The sequence below is a fragment of the Zophobas morio genome, unplaced genomic scaffold, assembly GCF_036711695.1.
Source record: "Zophobas morio isolate AGI-343-1 ecotype UQ-CSIRO unplaced genomic scaffold, CSIRO_AGI_Zmor_V1 ptg000005l, whole genome shotgun sequence".
Lineage (NCBI taxonomy): Eukaryota > Metazoa > Arthropoda > Insecta > Coleoptera > Tenebrionidae > Zophobas > Zophobas morio.
In genome coordinates, this window is record NW_026972110.1 from 7,771,675 (window position 1) to 7,794,598 (window position 22,924).

Consider the following 22,924-nt stretch of genomic DNA (forward strand, 5'->3'; position numbering starts at 1 on the left):
ATCTATAAATTCCTAATAAAGGCTACATTTAGCGTCCAATGGAAACGTCTGTTGCGTAATTATCTAGATTTATTTGCACTACCGTTTGCTGCCTTTCCGTTTTTGCTTTCGTTAATTATTTTTTTACGTGAAGGATCATTCATGTAAATTTGTTTTTCTTAACCATTAGTCATTACTAATGAATTTTAACAAAGTTGATTTTGAAACTTGAGAGAAAAAGATCATTTATTTTGAATATTTCAGAAGAATATCATACTTCAGAAGAACGCCTCACCTGACTGCACAACACAACTTAGATATGAAAGATGTATTTTAGTTTCAGGCTATTAATAGAATAACTGGTAAAAATTAGTATGCTCTTTAGGGGCACTTATCTGTATTGCTTTTATAAAGAGATATTAAGTAAGTTACCACTTATCAGTTATCAGGTTTATATTTCAACAAGCAAAACATTTAAATTAGACATCAAATTTTCACTTTAGAAGTTAAAAAAGTATGTTGGTTATATTTATAACAATTATCAATTTATTGGAATAATCAAATTCTGCCTCTCATAACTTCTGCAGTTATTGTCGTTGGTTTCATTCTAGAAAAAAAAAATATTTTCAACAAATTTAATTAACAATTTCAACCTGCGTGACTAATGCAGTGGCTTGAGTCCTCATAATTAATAAAAAAATAAAATGCGATTTGAAATGTGACAGTAACCAATTAGTTTTGTTTTTGGATCCCGTATCCCGAGGTTGCTTTTAACATTAAAAGAGTATGCTGAACACGTCGTTATACGTTAAGTAACAAGTATCTCTTGATTTAGAAGGTAGGGCATTCAACTTAAAAATTTATGTTGTTTTCATCCAAACAGATTTCTGGCAAATGTTCGAATGGTATTCATGCAAAAAATTGGGGCCACCAGAGATTAATTCATATCAAGAGATAATCTTACTAATCTTACTATAAACAAAACTAAGCTCAAAGTTTGGTCGGACTGTCAGCAACATTCTCACCGGTTCTAAATTACGTTTCCTCATCTTTCCGACGTGTTAAGAGAGATCCCAACACCATTAACAAAGTAATCCAGATAAAATTCGTTTTTATTGTGCTTTTACGGAAATAATTTCTAAGTAGAAAAAATATTTTCTTCCCTGCTGAATGAACAATTTATTTTAGAAGTGTGTAACCCCTACATGAAAAAAATAATTTACGCACGAAATAATCGTCCAAGAGTAGCTTATTTTAAAAGCATCATAAAATTCTGCACATCCGATTTTATCGATGATGAAAACGGCTTGTTTTTTTGAAACATTGTTTTCTGTGTACGACAGCATAAAATTTAGATCAACTTGATTTTTTTTTTACTATGTAAACATGACAAAGCATGACAAGAAAAACGAGAACGTTGTTAAAAATGAATTTTCAAACCGTAACGAGCACGTTCCATTTACTCAAACTCTTTTGACAGGCAAAAGAATCTAATAATAATAACATTAATAATAATCAGTGGATTAACAAAAACCTGAATAATTTTGCGACCATAATTCAGAACCTTGGTGCGTAAAGTAGAAAATCGCATTTCATATATTTACGCCAATCATATGTGAAAAATCATTGACGCGTTAAACACCGATTACGAGATTATTCCAACGAAGGTGATTTCCAAAAATCAACACGGTGGCAAGTTTCAAATAAAAGTCACAATTCACATGTAATTTCCACAGTTACAATGGTGCTTAAAACTGACGCAGTCCATTTCGTGCAGTTGTGTTGGGTATAATTTTTTGGGGAAATGTTTATTAAGATTTATTTGGTGCTAAAATTCCACTTCGACAACAAAAAATGAAGAATAATTTTTTACACGTTTGCCGATTACCCGTTTATAGTAAAATATATTTTTTTAAATCTTGGGAGAAAGCAGTGCCTAGAATTTACAACGACGAGGTGTTACATTTCGGGGTTATACACCAAAATAATTTTTTTACCGAACTGCCTTGATATTTTTACAGGTATCGATTTATAAGAGAAAAACTTTAAGACACACTGGTTGTTTAAACAATTTTCAAGATATTTTTATTTGTAAAAAAAAATACTCCTATCACATATAAAAATTTACTCCACTGAAGATGGAAGTTTGTAATTTTAATTTTAAGTGATGATTTAAACTTATTTAGGTGTACCTACTTAAAATATTATTAAACGTTTTTCAAACTTGTCTCTAGAATAATCTTGCAGATTTCTTAGCGAGTATCTTAACACAATGATTTAAGAAAATTGGTCGAAGGTTATTTCGACAGAACTTCCTTCGTTTCTGAAGTACAATACAACAAATTCAGCTTTTTCGAAAAATTGTAAGATTTGATTTTGCGAATTTTATGTTTTATGATAACCCTTAAAAATATGTAGTGTTAAAGTAAAGGTACTACGCGTTTGTTTCAAGCGAGTTTTTTCATTACAAAATTTTGTGTTGACGTCATCAAGATTTTTGCAAGAACATCTATATCAATTTGGATAGATACAATGTAATACTAATAATAACAGTATAACATTCCGAAATTTTAGGTAAAATCGAATGAGTCGTTCGTGATGTAATCAATACAATAAATTACCTCATTAATTACTTTTTTACCCACCCTGTATAAGTACAGACTCATAGTATTTTGCATATTTCAAAAAGGATTTATTCGACCAAATTTTAAGATGACGTCAGTTTTTTTGGGAGGGGCTAAACGAATAAATTTTGATTAACGATTTACCATGATTACGATAATATTTAAACGTTTGCAAGTTGTGAAGACACTCGATTTGCAGTTTCAAAGTTAAATTGCAAAATGTTGTTACACATTTTTTTTTCTTTACAAAAATCTTTACGTCTAGGGTGAAAATTCAACACGGATTCATACGCCACAAGTGCAGGAATATCTTATTTTGTAAAATTAAAACAAATTTAGTATTGTAAACTTTGGAGATGACGTCATTCCATTGGTGGCAGGAATGATCAGTCAAATTTTGGTTAGCGTTTAAAGACTTTCCCAAAATTGTGAATCTGGAAGCCATAGAAGACTGTGTAAAATTGACCAATGAAATCCCAGCGTATGAGATTCATATGTCTAATAATAAAAAATGTTTCTGTTCACTAAATATTGTTAAAAATATTTACAATTGACTGCACTTTATATTTCCTCAATAAATAACATAACATTGAAATGTGTTTTATTTGAACTCACTAAAAACTGTCAGGTGTGGGATTCGAACTCACGCCCCCTTTCGAGAATCAGAGCTTAAGTCTAACGCCTTAGACTGCTCAGACAACCTGACTACACTTAGTTGTTTTATTTATAAATCAGTACGTTCCTGCAAAGTTATATGAGGGTATAGTCGGGATAAAACTCGAGTGTCCGCAAAACAGAACCGTCCCTTGGGTCAGGTTGACCAAGCACAAGGCGATGACAAACGTTCGATAAAAACTAGTGGGACTGATAGCTCAGGTCAAGTGAGGTCAAACTGAGTTAGGAGCCCCACTATATAACTACTCATCTACATGATAAATGATTCTAAGATACATACAAAATTTGACAATCGCTCCAGTAGTTTCGGAGATTATCCGACGAGAACGGAAGACTACTTTTTTGTATCCCTATCAAAAGAAAGTTTACTTGATTAATTCAAGAATTTAAATACAGGCTGACTCACTAAACTTGCGTTCCTCGATATCTTATTAATTTTAGAATTAGAAAAAAAAGTTGAAGGCTATAGTATATTCAAGTGAAAGACGCGTGATCACCGCGTGTTCAACTACCTACTGGTCGACAAATTTGGTGGACGGTGTTTCCCAAGCCAGTTTTACACTGTACCTACCGATATTTCATTGTTGCCTCATCCCTTGCGTTGTGTCGTCTCCTTGCTTTCATAGTTTATGTTTTTACTTGTGACCACCATCAAGTCGGATGTTCGAAACATTATTTTGTCAAAAGCAGAACTTAAAATTTCTCTATAGTGTAACACGGGCTACGCGCAGTAATCTTACGCGCACGCGGCTCCAGAATGCATTATGCAAGTTTCACGTAATCACTGACTCTTGAACAGAGTGTAAGCTTGTACGGTTCTTTGAAGCCCATATACTCGTATTAAAATTATTTTCAACTCTGTAAGGTGTTCTGTTTTGAAGGTGTAACACACAGCTGAGTTTTTCTTTTCTTAATGAAGTACACTTTATATTTTATAATACATATTTAGGTATATTTATTGCCGTCTTCTTAAATTTTATAACGACAGTTTAGTTTTGAAATTCCGATGCGAAGTTGCCTCGTGCTTCCAATTTTCTTGAAATTATGGGAAAGTATGTTAGTATAATATTGTATGAGATTTAAATTATGTTTATTGTATTATATATAAAATTTTGAGATGTCATCAAGTTGTGGGTGGGAATGATTAAAAAAATTTTGGTTAGCGTTTTACGATCTACATGATATTCCCAATATCTATACAAAATTTGACGCGAATCGGTCCAGTAGTTTCGGAGATTATCTCTCCAATAAAAATTCGAACACCCGGCAGACAGACAGACAGATGGACAGAACCGAGAGACCTATTTCTTCGTATCATAGGGGTCGTGAAAGGTCGAGAAAACGTAAAATTAGAGAGGCGGCCGACGGACTGGATTACAATACTTCTTCGCTTACACTCGGGATGTAAAAATCTAACTTGAGCCTTTTAGCAGCAAAACAAACACGCTGTCTCTGAGGCTAGGTACCGTGTACTCTACAGCGTTAATTCTGTGTTATTTTCACTTTATCGATTCGACCTAAATTTCTTTAAATTAATGAATTTGTTTTCTAAATCTGCATTTATATTCTGTCCATTCTGCGCTGCATACACGAGTCCGTTTATTAAAATACCCAAAACGTTTAAAATTTTCAATGTAAATTTATCTTTTTAATTTTCATTTCACCAGAGATTCAGAAGTAGGTCAGTTGTTAAATCGGAAATCCTATGGTAACAAACAGAACCCTCGGAAGTCCATATACAATTTGCATTATAATTTTTCGAAGCTCTCAAGCCATAACGATAATAAACGCAATAAGTTAATCGGCTTACAAGAAAACAAGAGCGCGCGAAAATCTGTAGTATACACAATTTATCAGGAAAGGCGTAAACGTCGTCCGCTCACCCTCACTCAACTTTAACGACTTAATTCTATTACAGCATTAAAGCCAAAGATGAAGAGCCACTACCGGGGCCACAAGATGGCCGTTTGGTTGAATCTAATCCCGCAACTGCATCAACCAGGCGACGAAGACGTCAGTATGAGGCACCACCATTTCCACGAGCGAGAACCTCATTACTATGCTGGTATGTTTTATATAAAAGAAAATTAAATTTATTATCGCTGCAGACATGCACGATATCCTTATAGCGCTGCAGCATATTTTCTTCGCTAATAAAAACGTTTCATGTCACTTAAGTGTCCAGTTTTTTGCGAGCTTAACAACACTGCGGATTCCAGCCCGAGCATAAATTCAAAGCTGGACCGTTTTAAAGCGGGCTTGCATGGAACGATTTACGAGGAGTATTCAAGAAAAACTGAAACGGATGCATTTACGGGCTCTGCAGCTAAGTAAGCTGCGAACGTGTTACAACCTGAGATTATTAGGCAAATGGGTTTCTATACTTATGCAACTTTTTATTTACTTATTCCTAAATTGTTAGTTATGGGTATGACTACATAACTCAACATTTGTAACAGTATAATGTATATCCTATTTCATGAAAGCTTAGCGCGTTGTGTTAATAAATGTTATAAGAGCAGTACCGGACATAAATCGACCAACTTTTGAAAATCATTAGACTTTAATAAAAAATAACCAAAAGTAAAAATACAATCAGTTGTGTGTCATAAGACACAGTACTGAAATCTAAGTAATATTATAAGAATTGGGCTTAAAGAAATAAGAGTAAATATTACAATCGTAAGGGGGTAGAAAAACAAACAACAAAATTTTTGTAACAGTTGAATTGTATAATTCAGAGGGCAGTTTAACTAATTAGAGTATTAAAACTAAATAAATTTAGGTTTGGACAGACGCAAAACTCTGAAGTGATTACTTGATCAGTGATCACCCTTATTTTTAGCAACGACAATATGCCCAGACTATTACAACTACTACAGTGGAAATAAGAATAGTGGTCCTGATAGTGTCAAATATAAATGCAAACAATTGTTTGAAAAAAATTCTTTTTGGAATTGTCGGAAAAAACCTGTTACCAGAAATTTTTCAGGTTCGTTTATTACTGCTGAAATATTTCACAGTTTCAGTGTTGGAGGGGAGGCCAAAACAACCCAGTAATTAAGGCAATGTAACCAGATGTGAGAATCCAATTGTACGTGATGATGATTATTATCCGATTCTCAAAATTTCTTTTTTCATAACAAATAATCCTCTTAAAATGTTCACATTTTGTAATAACACTCAAACCTTTAACTTCAGAAGGGATAATTTTCTAGTATTGTACAATCTGATTATATATACAAACTGGACCTCCTTGTATTGACTCCCGTCTGTTAAAAATACCTGTGACGACTTTTAAGACATATTGTTTAAATTATTCGAAACTGCAGTTCACAAATATCGTAAAAACAAAAGTCCACATTCATAACCACCTTAGTTTAATAGAGAAGTCATTAGTTAGTCTAATTTAAATTCTACTATCTTTCTTTTATTTATTTTATCATAAGAAGTATAAAAAGTATAGTCCTATAGTCCTACGATGTGATTAAGCAATGCCGTACCAGATCGAAATAGTTTATTGACAAGAGTTTTGGAGCATACATTAATAATATGCAAAATCAGTTGATCCAAAAAAATTTTGGAGCTCCATTCAACATAATAAAAGAGATAATAGAATTCTTGGGAACATGCAATACAAAGATTCGCGAATATGTATTATTATCATCATTGTCAATGGATTTAGTGAATATTTCACCTGTTTACGTACCATATTATAATATGATTCCTGATAATACAGGGCTATTATAAATGATTCTAAAGGCGAAGTTGGCCATGGATTTCAAAAATCCCGTTTCGTTGAAATTATGCCTCATTATTATGATGATTTAACGTTTTTCAAGTGTGAATTACAGTTAATTATCGTTGATCTAAGCTCAAAACAACAAAACAGTCGTTTTCAAAACTCTTGGTGCTTGCGTACGAAAATTTTGTTTTTGAGCTAAGAAGTGAAGACCGTGAAAATGATTTATTTCGTTGAACAAGACAGTTTCAGCATTTCTATATTATGTCTTGTTATCGCAATGGGACATTCGTAAACTAGGAGTGTGTGTACTCTGGAACCGCTTGTATGCAGGAATATTTGGCCAAATACTGTGATTTAATAATTTAAGAAACATCGTTAAAGGCTCACATTAGAGATGTAATCAACAGATTTGTTCGAACTGGCAGTGTCAACAAAGGAAATCTCCTGGAAGACTTTCAGTATCTTAGGAAGTTGTTGATGATTTAAGACGACTTTAGCAGAATCCGCAAACATCTTTGACAAGATTTCCTCAGCAGTCAGGAGTTCCTGTTGCAACGTGAAATTGAACAATGAAAGGATTACAGAACATTTTTGAAATTAAAAAAAGAGTTAACATGTGGCATCAACAAAATGATGAACATTTTGAACATTTACTGTGATGTTTAACCGCAATAAATGTGTTTCTTTTTATTGCAATGAATTCGTTTTATTTTTTAATAAGATATGAAGGAGTTAGGCAACCAGTTATACAGATGCATGCGGTATTTGTCGTACGTCCTTGGGCATTTAGTATAGTCTAAAACTCAGAGGCGGCACGTTTTCATGACCTACTTCAGCCCTATATCTATTTTTATATAGAAACCCTGTAGTTCCATCAATACAATCACAAGCATGTGACTAATAACATTCCAACAACCCGTCTTTGTAATTGCGCAAAAGTATTGGAATCTGTGGGACACAACAGAATCTATGTGAGCTTAAAGTATACCATCTCAACAGAACAACATGGCTTCTTGAAGAATCGATCAACCGTAACAAATCTCTTATGCAAGACATCTCAGAGACAATAGATGACAATGGGCAAATGGATGTCATTTATACAGATTTTTAAAAGGCGTTTGATAAAATTAATCACGTGATCCTTCTCCAAAAAAACGTCTACATTTTTTTTTTTGCACCACTATTAATTATCATTATTACGGTATCACTTGTTAGACCGTCAGCACTGCGTAAGATATCGTAATTGTCTATTTAAATCATTTGTTCCTACCTCTGGAGTTCCTCAGGGATCCAGTCACGCTCACGGTTTAACACTAGATGCAGAACTTGCTTTTACTATGACACCTGCAGAACTAATACATTAGTAAAATTCCAGTTGTAGTCATGTGTGACAGATTTAATGGAATTCCACAATTGTGCGATATAAATTTTGATAAGTTGAATTATATGAAACAAAAGGTTCTCTTGATTTTTGGAATATAGTTAAGTAACAAAAATGTAAAAAAAAATGGTAGACTTTTCTTTATTTTCGTTACTTATTATTCTAGCTTATGCTTTTTGTGTTGAACACTTGTAAAACAACAGATTTCTATTCTTATTATATTGTTCCTTCTTACATTCGTTAGTTGAATAAGGTATTTACAAAATAAAAGGTTCTGATTACTTTAAGCCCACGCGTTAGATGACCAATATCTTTTCAATAATAAGAAATAACTCTGTATTGTCCAACAGGAAGACCCTAATATCAAGATGGTCCAATAATTATAATATATACATGATCGTTTTCCGGGTTGGAACTGTGTTAATTGAGTTTTTGAGCTCAACGTTTCGCACACTTTCGTAACATCTTCATTCACAAAAGTCCCTGTGGCCGAGTCCTTAACATTAATCGGTGAATTACTTTCCAGTGACGGACAAGCTCCACTTCTTGGCGATCTCGCGGAGAAATGTCTAACCTCCACATATTTTACCTTCCAAGGTCAATTGTACAAACAAATCTTTGGTACTCCCATGGGATCCCCTTTCTCACCAGTCGTCGCCAATATTTTCATGGAAACTTTTGAAGACACAGCCATTGAATCCGCCCAACTCAAACCCAAAGTCTGGTTCCGCTACATGGACGACACATTTGTCATATGTCCCCATGGTGAAAACGCCCTTTCAGTCTTTCACGACCATCTCAACAGTCAACACCCCTACATTCAGTTTACCATGGAAGTGGAAACCAACAATCGTCTTCCTTTCCTTGATGTTATAGTAACCAGGTTACCCGAAAGTCGACTTGGTCATTCAGTCTATCGAAAACCCACCCATACTGATCGATATCTTCACGCTACATCTCATCACCACCCCGCCCAAAACCGGTCTGTCATTGACTCCCTAATTCATCGAGCCATTACCATTTGTCAACTGGACAAACTCCAAAATGAATTAGAATCTCTACAAACATCTCTTCAACAAAATGGATACGACCACCACACTATCAAGTCAGCCTTGCAACGTCGACTTAATCCCAACTCTGACAGTACTTCAAATCGCCCAACTGATCTCGTATCGACTGCATATCTACCATTCATTCCTCAGGTCATGGACCGTCTGACCAAAATACTCAAAAGGCAAAAAGTTAACACAGTCTTCAAACCTGCAACTAAAGTTGCACAAATGCTTCCTTCCGTCAAAGATTCTCGCCAATGTCTAGACTGTAGAGGAATATACAGCATTGCCTGCTCCTGTGGTGTAATAGTATATTACATATCGAGGGTGGTAAGAAGCTAATTACGAACGAAGTTTACACACGAGCGAACGTAGCGAGCGAGTGATGTAATATGAGTTCGTAATTAGCTTACCACCAGAGTTGTGTCATATACTTTTTCTACGATCTATAATGAAGAATCACTTTCAGAAGAATTTTTTTTTGGGAAAGCAAATATTTATAGTTGCTATGGAAACTACCCAAACAGGCACGTAATATATATATATATTACGTGCCTGTTCATTCATTACATGCCAGTGGGTGTAACTATGGTTTTACTATGAGGCTAGACAGTTCGTAATTCATGGATTACTATGTGGGAGTAGAAAAAATACATACAGGGTTAGTCACGAGAGAATTACTTCTGAAAATTAATTTTACGCAACCCAAAATACGAATACCATGTACCATTTGATACTAACTGAATTTAAAATGAAATGCTTAATCCATGATTGCTTTGAGTTTGGCAATCTCATTTTGACAATTGTGGAAAAGGAAGTTACGCGAGTGTCAATGGTGTTACCGCAGTCAGTCGGAAATCTCCTCCGGCGCCGCTAATAAATTTGTCAGTGTGCCTCTTGATCTTTTGCAACCGATTAATCACGAGAAAATTATTTCTAAAAATTTCTTTTACGGCATTTTATTCAAAGGTTACAACACAAACTCAAACAAGTAAGTAAATAATTTAACTACTAATCTGTTGAAAATGTTGGGCATTTTTGGGGGGATGCTACGGCTTTTTTGTAAATGGATGGCCCAAGAAGTCCAGAGGTTGCGGATTTGCACTTCGAAGAGGCTCTAGGTGACGCAGAGATGGCGAATTAACACATGCACATTAGCGGCGAACAATATTGGTAGAGCACTTACGGCTTCAGTATAGCCCAGATTGATCTGACTGTATGTCGTCGATCCAATGGGGCTCTAGAGGCGAGTCAACGATGAAAAAAAAATGTTAAAAATTAATTAACGTCAAAGTGACACTGTCAAAGTCAAAGCAATCATGGATTAGGCATTTCATTTTAAATTTAGATAATATCAAGTGGTACAGGATATTAGTATTTTGGGTTGCGTAAAAATAATTTTCAGAAGTAATTCTCTCGTGACTAACCCTGTATATAGGAGAAACTGGTAGGTCCATAAAAATTCGAATTCAAGAACACAAACGTTGACTCAGAACAGGTTTTCTGACTCACTCTTCCGTAGCTGAACACCAACATGAAATCGGTCACACCATCACGTTTGTAAATTCCAAAGTTCTGTCCAGAGCACCACATTTCTATGACCGGAAAATCCGTGAAGCTATTCAAATCCATAACAACAGACAATGATTATTATCTGTCAAATATTTGGAAGCCCACACTGGATGCGAATGCTCGGTTATCTCCCCCCACTCCACCCAGAGCCGGCCAATCAGCTTCAACCACGACGGTTTCCCCCACCACGTCTCTTTAAATAGGTCAGATCAGAACCACATTCTTCCCGCCAGAAGAGTTTCTCCTATGGTATGGTTGACATACTGAGTTACTGTGGTCTTTTGCCTTATTCCTAACCCTGCTGCTGAAGATGCCACTTACAAATATGTGCGAAACGTTGAGCCCAAAAACTTAATTAACACGGTTCCAACCCGGAAAACGATCATGTAGTGATTCCGACCGTGCAAGCCTCCGAAATTAATTGTAATATAATAAAATTACATGAACAGTCAAGCATAAAATTAGCAAAATTTCCTATGTACTTTATCCACTAGCACATACAGGTGCTCAAAAATTAATGCACTACCTCTATGACACGTTGTTCACAACTGTTTATGGAGCTGAAAAAAAAATTTTTAATATAAATATACATAGAAGATGTAGCCCTTCAAAATTTTTCTTTTCGATACTTCACTATATTTTAATTGAGTTCTTCGTGTTGGGTATATGAAATTAATCGAACTTTCTCTATTCAAAATAATTTAGGACGTGTCTTGTCTTTACCCATCGTTTTTAAACCAAATATTGCAACTTAGGTACCTAAGATAATTTCCAGTTATCAGGGAATGCCCTGATATTCAAGATTAACTCAAATATTATTGTTAGTGGTTGGATTAACACAAAGGTACAATCTAGCACCAGAAAAGCGGATCACAGTTGAACAAGATCAAAATATTCATATCATCTCCGTTGTCGTCATTGTAATTTTTACTCAAGCTATCTGCCAACACATTGTCAATTCGATTGGGGTTGCTTAGGAGGTCGTTACTATAAGTCATATAGGAAGTATACATTTTTTAAGTAGGGCAAAAATTTTTACAATTACCTACTTAGTTTTACTAATCTTCGGTTAAGATCAGATCGAATACATATACTTATTTAAATTTTCAATATGTTTCTGATAATTACTGTATCTAAGTTTACGTAGTAAACGCTATTTGTGTTAAAATTTACTAAGAGAAACACGTGTACAACAGCTAGAAAGGATTACTTGCAAAAGTAACTTTTTGGTACGAATGTGTGTAGAGCTGTTTGAACTTATCATAAAAAAATAACACTCCAAATTAACGTCACTAATCCATCAAATAAAAGGCCAGCCTGTGTGATATAAATTAGAAAATCTGCTTTTTTAAGGTTCCATTAATTACTCGAACCATTCGTTCCTAGAATTTTAAAGCCACGAAGAGAGATAAATCACGAGCGTCTTCGTTTAATAGACAATAAACAGTTTTCTTAATCGAACAATTAATGTTAGAAATAGCGTATTGAGTATTGGTATTAGATCCATTAAAAAATACAGTTGACAACTGTGTCCACAAGAACTATCTAACAAAGGTTGTGTGATAAACGTTTACGAGGATGACATCCGGCGAAAACGCGTTTGATTTCAAAAAAGAATAAGAGAGCATATGATTGGTCCGCAATGGGTAGGAAGACCAGCAAATACTAAATTTCACCCAAAATATACCATAGAAATGATCAGCCATAGAGGAGAATCGATTACTGTAGACCGATGTTTTTTGCATCAAGGAATGAGTCCAGTATTTTGGTTCATTGAAATGATGACTGCTGGAGTGTACGAAAAGATACATAATAAGGTAATGCTGTCATCTGGTAAAAACGATATGCTATTACGATTCCTATTTCAGCAAGATAATGAACCGAATCACAGGAAAATGTGTCAAGACGTGGTTTAAATCCAAAACATCGTCGATATGAAGTGGTCAACTCAGTTACCTAATCTAAATCTCATCGAGCACATGTGCGGCGGAGTAAAAGACAACCTGTAAATAAAACATTTTCCAAAAGAGAAGAATTATATGAAGGGTGCACAAAGCACCTGTCAAGAAACACAAAGTTGAAATCCTGAAGTAGTATCACAAAAAAAAATATCTAACAAAATACTGATTTTTCATTTATTTTTGCTTAAAATTTGATAATAAACTCTACACTTTAAAAAGTTGCTTATTTTACGTCTCAAAAAAAATTACTCCTATATCGTTATTATACTTTAGATGACGTTGGCTGCTTGAAATAGTATTTTGATGTAGTACAATATATTAAATCACTGGTTGTAGGTTGAGTTTTTCGAAATTTGGTTAATTTATGTTCGGTACTGTACATTTTAATAATATCAAACCTACATTATAATTCTGCAGCATCTACTTGTAGAGCATTATAAATTTAAATGTTGGTGATTAATAATAATGTAACGGTTTTTGAAAAACAGTAGCAGGTCTGTAGATGGTCAATGCGGATCTTTGGAAACAACGATCTTCCAAATATTGATTATTTCTTGAATAAATGCAACAGGGGTGCGTTGTTTTCATAACCGCCAATGCGGAAGACATTTAAATCCAATTCTCCAATGCTAGTATTATTACTACAAACAAAAATTTACTCGTATATCTCTCCCTTCTAGTTTCGATAATGTAAACACTAGAAACGAGAAAACGAAACATCCAGTTTGTTTTACTACCATAAACAAACAATTAATCGCCGACCAATGAAATTTTTGAACAAATTTTGAACACCAGAAGCCTAATAATCTCAAAGTGACACCTTACTTGTGCGACATTGTAACGGTATTAGTCTCAGTCTTTCCTAAATAACCCTCGTATTCAAAAGAATAATGATGAGGCTTCACAGATCCTTTCCCTTGTGTCATCAAAATAATAATGCTTTTTCTGAAAATATGTGCTGTCGATTTCCCCTTAATTTTGCCGCTGGTTATTTCTTTGCATACAATTTATCAACTCGCTTTTTCATTGTAGGTTCTGTCAGGGCGGAATCATTCACTCGCTTACCCCCATCCCTGCATCCGGCCTCAATGACAGATTCCCATATCGCAAACGGAGAGGGCACGGAATGCGTTCCCAACACAACAGCTGATGACCAACTCGTAGACGATGACGAATTAAACTTAAGTAAGACAATATTCATTGTGCATGTTTAACCAGCTAATATCTAAAGATAGCATACCAAACAGGAGCTTCAATTTTAGCTTTAATCCGTAGTAGTTAGCAAAAGGATGTACTTATTTGCTGCCTCCAGGAATAAATTGACGATTTACATCCATTTGTCCTAAGGTATAGATCGATACAAGATCGTAACACGACTAAATCGAAGGCGTAGAAATTTAATTTCTCTAAAATACTCCAGGCGTTACAGAGTTTGCTCCGTCGGCAACACTGTCATTACTCATTATCATCTAGTTGAAAATCACTGAAAAGTAAAAACTAATTAATAATACACTGAGTAGTACTACAAGAATTGTATCAAAGTTATCATGGATCATCAGTCATCACAATCTCAATTTTCTGTATTTAAATAAATTAGTATTTTAACTGAAAGTTTAGTAGTGACCTGCTGTAGGAGTTTTTGTGTCACATTGTCATAAAAACATAATCATGTTTTTGTTCGTTTTATACCGTTAAAACAACATATCGGTGAAATATACTTAAATGTTTACACATTTTGCAGAAACTTTACCAAATCATAGCTGCAGAAGTACTATAATAACATAAGGTCAGTTTAACAAACGTCAAATTTTATATTTTTCTTTTACTCTTCTCTGGACATTTTTTAAAGAAACACTCTCGGAAATTATCGTTCTCACTAATCTGAAGTTTGACGAGTTTCTTAAAATATCGTGAACATATGAACACAACCAACTATATTTTGCCATCATCCAAAGAAGTAATGACGTATTTCAAACTCAGCATCTTCTTATTAAATTTTGCTTACAACCTGCATTGCGGCATTAAGGTAAAATTTTTAGTAATACATTTTACAGACAACCCTGTGTACAATAAAAATACATATAAAAAAAGAAAATTTTATACACCCGGTATAATATTTTATACAGGCTTCATAAATATGCTAGTTAATTTTTTAACCAGAAAAGTTTGCAAAACATAATTGAAGTTGAGTATAGTAAATGATGTTTAATATGTGTGCTTATGCAGTAAGTTATTTTTTTTTTGAGTGAAAATTTGAGATTTTGACAGGCGTGTTGTGGGATTTCAAGCGGTTTCCCTCCATTGCTTTACTCCTAACCTTGTACATCCATTTTATCCCTTCTACCCCCTCACCAACATGATTTTTCTGTAAATATCGATTCACTTTGTGATTTATTTAGTGATGCAATCGTTTAAGCATGTAAACTCAAAATGTCATCTTTTATTTCTGAATTAAAAATAGAATCACATTTGCAAACTTTTTTAAATGCAAAACTTTTTTGAATAAAACAAAAACCCTAATTAAAAGTTTTAGTCGACTTTAAAAGAAATACGGCTATAAAATATTTGTGCAGCTAAAAGATTGCAGGACTATTTTACCGCAACGATTTGCTGAAAATTTTAGGGACGGGATAATAGAATATTTGAACAGAAAAATTCCAAATGTATTAAAGTTCTAACTCGTCAATAACGAACCAATTGGCCAGATCATAAATACAGAATTTATTGAAGAAAGAGTGGAAAACACGAAAACAAGCCAGACTTGGCTAGAATTCTGCAACTTAGATTAGAATTATATATATTTGAAAGAGTTTTCTTGATTGAGCAAAGAACAACAATTTAGCGTTGGTGATCAGTTGATCACAAGAGAACAAGTCAATATCGAGGAATTTTTTATAAGGGTACATGTAGATACATCTAACTGGTAAAACAAAATTTTCTTAATGATGAAAATAAATCTCATAAAAATTCAGCGACACCTTTCTTAAAAGACGAAAGAGCTTAAAACATTTTAGGTGGCTTCTCCGACATGGAATTATAGAAAGTAAACACCCAGATATACGTCTTGTACAGAGAGTTTAAAAAAAATTAACAAATTTTATGAAAAATGGTTAGGATTTAATCATAGCCTATAATCCACTGTAAAAAAAAATACAATATACTTTAGAAATAACATAATATTTACATGAAAATTTCAAGCTTTCAAAATCATCCAAGGAACTGGACGAAAATACCAAGAAGTAAACTCTATAGTTTATTTTTTAAGGGCGTGGACAAAATTATGCAACATAATATACACAAACTAAGGATGACGTTGATTATATTTTCTATTCGAATAAAATGTGTAATTTTAAAATTTTAGGTTAAGAATAATGTGAAACTTAAAGAAAACAACACTTTGGGTTAAAGGTCAAAGTTCACGTTATTTTTTTTGCAAAACATACATTGATTCAAAATTGTTCAACACACGAAAATTATCGGGTTAACTGTGAAATGTGTATTTTGGATTGAGTGAATATTTCCACGCCTTGAGACTATAGGTATCTGGAATCTTGTCAAGTTATTATCATATTTTAATATAATAAGTTTGGATCCAATACATTAAAGACAATTAATCAAAGTCGTCTATATACTATATAAAATAGTGAACATCGAACCATCAAGAATTATCCGAAATTTAATAACAAAAATGCAGTAGCAGCTCGTATGCTTTTGAAATGGAAGGACACAACTTTCGTTTTGCCATGAACACTTTTTTTATTAATAAATCGAGGGTGGCTCTCTCTAAATTTTTTACTACAATTTGGTTATCCCAAGACAGTGAACGACTTTTTATTAAATATTTAACTGAATTCATTATTATTTTTTTTTAATTGAATTACTACTAGCGGTCACCGTTCAAACAGAACCCAATTCCAGCCAAACACAGCGACTAGAGGCGCGGTTTCCATGGCAAACGTCTAAATGATTCATGATTTGGTCTCGGTTTCCGCTTACATCATCTGTAGATGTAAGTTTTGATACACTTGATACAAATGGAGCGGAAAGAAATTAGTTTTGATAGTTATAACACAAACTTCCGGATATTTTTTTAAATATTTAAAATTACTATTTTGCTATGTCAGGTGTATTTGCACATACTAGATTATTTATTATAAATGTTGCTTTCATCCTAGGCAGTTTAAATTAAATTTGTCGATTTGCCACTTTTCATGAAATGTTCGACATTAGGGAAATGTCGGTGTAAATTTAACATTTATTGACAATTAACATCTTGGTCTCACATTTAATTGTTACGTTGTTTGGTTTTAATTTGTTCATTTATTACTCTTTTCACAAATTATCATCTTTTATAGTGTAATTCGGGTCTTCTGAGTTAGCTAAAGTGTTAGTTAAAGCAACAGAATGGAACAACACTCTTTCTTAAGTCTATACCAATAGCGAAGTATCCCTTAAGGTACATCGGTATTAATTTAATTACGGTAAAAAACAAACAGAAACACTCCGGTTTTGGTTTATTGTCTAGAAGGATACATTTACTGTAATATCCTACTAACATAAAAGAAAATTGAACAATATTGAGTGGAACTACGCATTGCCAGCCTACAAAACTGAATTTCTTATGAAATATTCTTAGGAATCATTTTGTATAACTCGGTGCGCTATAATCTTATAACGTTTATTTCCCAAACACCGAAACGACACAAAATATTGGTCGACGCGTTTCGTCAACCACGTTGGCTTTATTCTCTACTAATTTTGTCTAGATAATACCAACGTGGTTGGAGAAACGCGTCGACAAATATTTTATGTGGTGTAGGTGTTTGGGAAATAAAAGCTATAATTCCCAATTTAGTCCAAAAGACGATCTTGGTCGCACATATCAAAGATTTCTTTGTACTGGAGAGGTAAATAAAAGAAAACCAAATGGAAGGACTCAAGCACACTCGAAAGTTGCTGAGCACTCTAGAAAATAAAAACAACACTTATAACCATCTTTAAGAAGGTTTTCCTTCATTAGTATCACCAAACTACAAGTGAACGAATGTTAGAACAATTCTGGAAATATGAAGAAAAAGATAAACATTGGTCACAGTGGTGGAAAATTTTGAAGCTGTAAATGGTTGAATGTACTTATATACTGTGTGGGATCTCTTCTTTTTCAACAAAATTAATCCGTCAATTTTTTTTAATTTCGTGACCAGAGTTTGCTGTCTACAAGAAACCCATTAAAGCATATTTTGTACTACTGATGTACTTACATTGAGTATGACGAAAAATATAGTGCGATTATGACTTAATTGCTACTCAACTTGGGGTAATTTTTACGACTTCGACAAAGTGGACTTGAATGAATTTTTTCTGTAAAAGTAACAAATAAAAATTATCTCAATACGGCACGTGACTTACCTAACTGCTGTAAGAAGTGATACTCGTCAACCCATTATATCTTTAACAGAACTCAAACTTCGTATGTAATATATCCAAGAAAAATTTTGAAATTTCATATTTGGTTGGTAAAAGTTGTTATTACGCAGTCACCCTGTATTAACCGATTATTTTTTTAATTTTATTTTGACCATGTTTTTTTATTAATTTGAAGCTTTAGATGTAATTTGAAGATATCAAGTTTATTCAAAAAGTCACAGGGCGGAACTCTTTAGCATTTTGATGTTTCACATTGATGATCAAAAACGTGGACCAATGAGGATGATCCATGATAAAACAAAAAAACAAAAACTAGTTTTTATAGGTTTTATCTTCCATGGTAAATTAATTAGATTTTGCTTATAAGTACTGTGTGATTTTTTAAATTTCTGTTCTACCTGACCATAACACGTAAATACGTCAGCAGTGCAATTGAAACGACTGACGTCAGCAGACATTTAAAAAAGTCACTCGATACTGTGGACTTTTTTTCTTTGAATGTATTTTTGCTAAGGTCTTTACTCTTTGGATCAATGCTAGCCTCTAATCAAACCTTTTGTTCTACAATATATTACCATATTCGCATGTTACAACCTACTAAAAATTTCATCGACTCATTAAAAATTTCCACTGTAATGTGTACATACGATTTCAAAAAAAAATTACATGCATACTTATTGAAAACAGTAATTCGATTTACTTAGACCCAGAACCGTGAAAAATGTTAGGAACGAAAAAGAAAACAACAAAAGGCAGTCAGGATGAATATTATTTACAATGCATGAAAGCATACCTCTCCTGCCAACATATATATGGGAATTGTACAAAAGGAGACATGTAAGTCTTTAAAATTGGCCATAAAACTCTATAAACCTTCTCTCCAAGACATAAGTTTTGTTCAGGTAATTAATGGTCTACGACTTACAATTGTATATAACCTTCTGTTGTCACATTCACACTGTACGTTCTGTCTCCCACGATGGAGAAACAATTTACAGTATATTTTTACTCTTATAGAGCTCCCTTGTCAATTTTAAGAATTCCACGCTGAAATGATTTATATCACTCTATAAACAAGACTTTATATCGAAAGAGAAACAATAGTTTAAAGGTAAACAAGTGCCAAGCAAAAATTTGTTATCGTGTGAAAATTGTATCACATAAAACTAAATTTGGTAATGACATTGCCGAGTTTTTGCTTTATTAAGTTGAAAAAAAAACAGTTATGTGCCGCATTGAATACGTATGCTATTTTGCATGCTAAACAGATATGACAGAGAAATAAAGCGACATTGCTGAGCTACATTAATCCCCATGATTAGCGACTTGAATGTACCTTATAATGCGCTAATAATTCGACACTCATAAAGTTAATGATCCTTTTTCTCACTAAGTGTATAAATAGATTATATAAAAATAAGATCTACTAAACCAAGTGCTTGTCAGCTAAACAGCGTTCAACCGAATTTACTTCAAATAAATATCATAGTTCTGCCTAAACTTCCGAACACAAAATTGCAATTTTTTTGCATCGTTCTGAGACTAAACGCGTTTAATTGAAGTACTCCAAACTTCAACATTCTGTCAATCAGCTTCAAAGTTTTGATTAAACTCACTCGTTGTTAGGAATGCACAAAATGCGAACATTATCAGGGGGAAGAGGTTAGTCTTTGATGAAACACCCTGTACAAATAAATCTTAGAATAAAGCAAAGTTGCTTAAGGAGTTTGTTAGGTCAACAATACTGACTGAACAGCGACGCAAAACGCAAGATCACAAAGAGAATTAGAAATGTTACGAACTAGTTACATTTTCACTATCATAACCTACCACTTTACTAACTAAAATTTCAAAGTATTTCACATTCTGTACTCTGTTGATTATCATTTTCGTTTCATTTGTTCAAATACCTTTGTAAAAATAACGAACAAAACAAAATAGACTTAAAACGATCTATGTACCAACGTTATAACGGTGGTCGTTTCACTGCCAGTTTAGATGGAATTAAAAATACTTTTAAAGAGTTCATTATGTTTTTATTACTCTTTGAGTTCCGTTAAACGAAATTTACATTAACAAAACTTTGCAATACATTCTTTTTTTTTTCGTAGAAATAAAAATAAGTCTTAAATGAGAATAATTTAACAGTAGACAGTTTATTTTATAATGGAGATGCGGGCATTCTAAAGCAGTTATTTTTAATGTGAGTGTACGGTTGTTGCACGAGGCTTGCCGAGTGCTTATGAGCACATGAATTTGAGGACCACTCTCACACACCACTCATGTTACTGTTATATCTGTAAAACTTAAAACCATATCAGGAAAATCTCACGATAACCACAATTTTTTGGGGGAAATCAGTAACTACTGTAATCGCAAAAACAATGTTAGTTAGTTTCTAGCGAAATTTTGATGAGTACAATGTAACACTAACAACAACAATACTGTGTTCCCTGAATTTCGAGAAAATTAAATAAATCATTCCCGATTATTCAATAAAACAAAATATATTAGCAAAACACAAAAAACAATGAATTGTCAAATACAAAAATGCATTTTTGTGGTGATGTCATTGACTTTTAACCGATCTCTTGTAATCATTAAATTCATGGCAAGATATTACCAATATTTCCAAAAAACTTCTTGTATATAACTGTCAAACGTTGAGAACTCGTGAAATTACACATTTACGAAAATAACCATGTTAGAATATTTTCTTAGCTGACGTTTGAAAAGTAAGAACAAAAATATACTTGTAAAAACGTTTCTAACGTGAAGGAAACTATCTACAAGAGGAAGCAAACAATGTAATCCTTAAAATTAACAGTAACATTTTCAATTATTATTATGAACGCATTATTTCCTTAGTAATGATTTATTTGTACCTGAACTATCACCGGCGAAGTGTTGCACATTGTCTAACTATACCGTAGTGGCCAAACCTTTAAAAAACTTTTAAAAGGTGTATAAATAAAAAAGTGTTTCAGAATATTCTGATATGATCAAATTTTACATCCGCAGCGAGGGTTCTCAGTTTACTTTTACGGTTCAGTAAAAACGCAAGTATTTAAAATGAAAAAAAAAAAAAAGTTATATATTAAATTATTAATATCTCGTTTGTTCATTCGTGGACTTGGCACAGCTTTGGAATAGGGCTCTTCAATTTTTTGCCACATCGCCACGTTTCTAGAATTTAATGTCTGCAATTATTCTGTGTGACAATAGTCTACAACTTGTTGTTTTAATTTCGCATTTTCTCACTCACGATTCTTTTTACTAGATTGAATTCCACTTCAGTCACTGAATTACATTCCCGTTCTAAATAATGTTAGGTGCACCCGAATTTCACCTCAACTCCAATTTATTTGAATTTGATTCAAACGTCGGTGGAGGCAGCAAACTTTATTTTTTGGTACGAATTCGCTGCGTCGAACGAAATGTCACCCTTCTCACGTTGATTCCATTTGTTCCAGGTGACGAGGAAAGCGGAGAAGAGCTCCTTCAAAAACTGGCCACCCGACACTACTACAGCTACACCGCTGCCCTGGGCGTGACGGTCGGTGTAGGATGTCTCCTTCTCATCCTCAACATGTTAATATTCGCTGGAATTTACTACCAAAGAGATCGCGATCGCCGAAGACAAAATCATGTCCGTTCCTCTCGCTCCAATTCATCTCCATCAACAGAGACAATACCCATGTCACATCGTCCTTCTAGTCCTGACAGTTCATCTCGTCAGTCGCCCATCATTAGTAGGAAAGAGAAACAAGAACTGCCCCCTTCTTACAGCGTAATGCCGAAGAGTCCATCTCGTACAGATGTGCCTTCTTTAAAACAGGATACACTGAAAAGGGAGAAACCTCCACCGCCCGTCAGAACCACTAGCAATTTATCCGGCGGAACTGTCAAGAAAAGAGTACAGATTCAGGAGATATCTGTATAGCAATCACAGAATGAGGTTTGTTCCTCATCGAAAATTAACAAACCGGACGTCACACCGGAGCATGAGGCGTTAAATCCGTGCGACCTCGTTTCGTTCCAGTTATAACGAAAACGTGACAGTGCGACGATGTGCATGAAGAACTTGACAATATTCAAAAGTTAGATGATTTAAATACGACTCGAAGCTGAAACTGTAAATTGTAAATAGTTTTAATCTTAAGACGCGTTCTTGTTTTAAGAATCTTTAATAATGTAAGCTAGAAAGGATTAAAGGAAAATACATACGAAACATGATTGTATAAGGTGTTCCTTATTGTAATCTTTCTTTTTGGATTATTTTTGTCCTTTTATTATACAGTCTAAGTACCAAATGTTTTTTGTACATATTGTATCGTTAGAAAAAGTAAAGAATCAAAATTGCATGTGTTCTTTTCTATGCAATATGCCAATATTTTATCGGTAGATATATAATATGCATATGTAAGTATTTCTGATGTCAAAAATGTGAGGCAATAAGCGTAACTGCATGTTATGGGGTATGTTCTTAGATGGGTAAGTAAAAAGTA

General features: G+C 33.7%; 1 protein-coding gene across 3 annotated transcripts in view; it reads left to right on the forward strand.

Moving 5' to 3' along the window:
- Positions 1–22,712, forward strand: part of LOC135122558 (neuroligin-4, X-linked-like) — a 399,568-nt gene extending 376,856 nt beyond the window's left edge. For all 3 annotated transcript variants that reach the window (XM_064046822.1, XM_064046821.1, XM_064046820.1), the window contains exons 9-11: positions 5,197–5,343; positions 14,022–14,174; positions 21,890–22,712. In XM_064046822.1, coding sequence (XP_063902892.1) covers positions 5,197–5,343; positions 14,022–14,174; positions 21,890–22,359 — 770 coding nt within the window. In that variant the 3' untranslated portion in view covers positions 22,360–22,712. The remainder of the gene's footprint in view (positions 1–5,196; positions 5,344–14,021; positions 14,175–21,889) is intronic.
- The last annotated feature ends 212 nt before the right edge of the window (positions 22,713–22,924 follow it).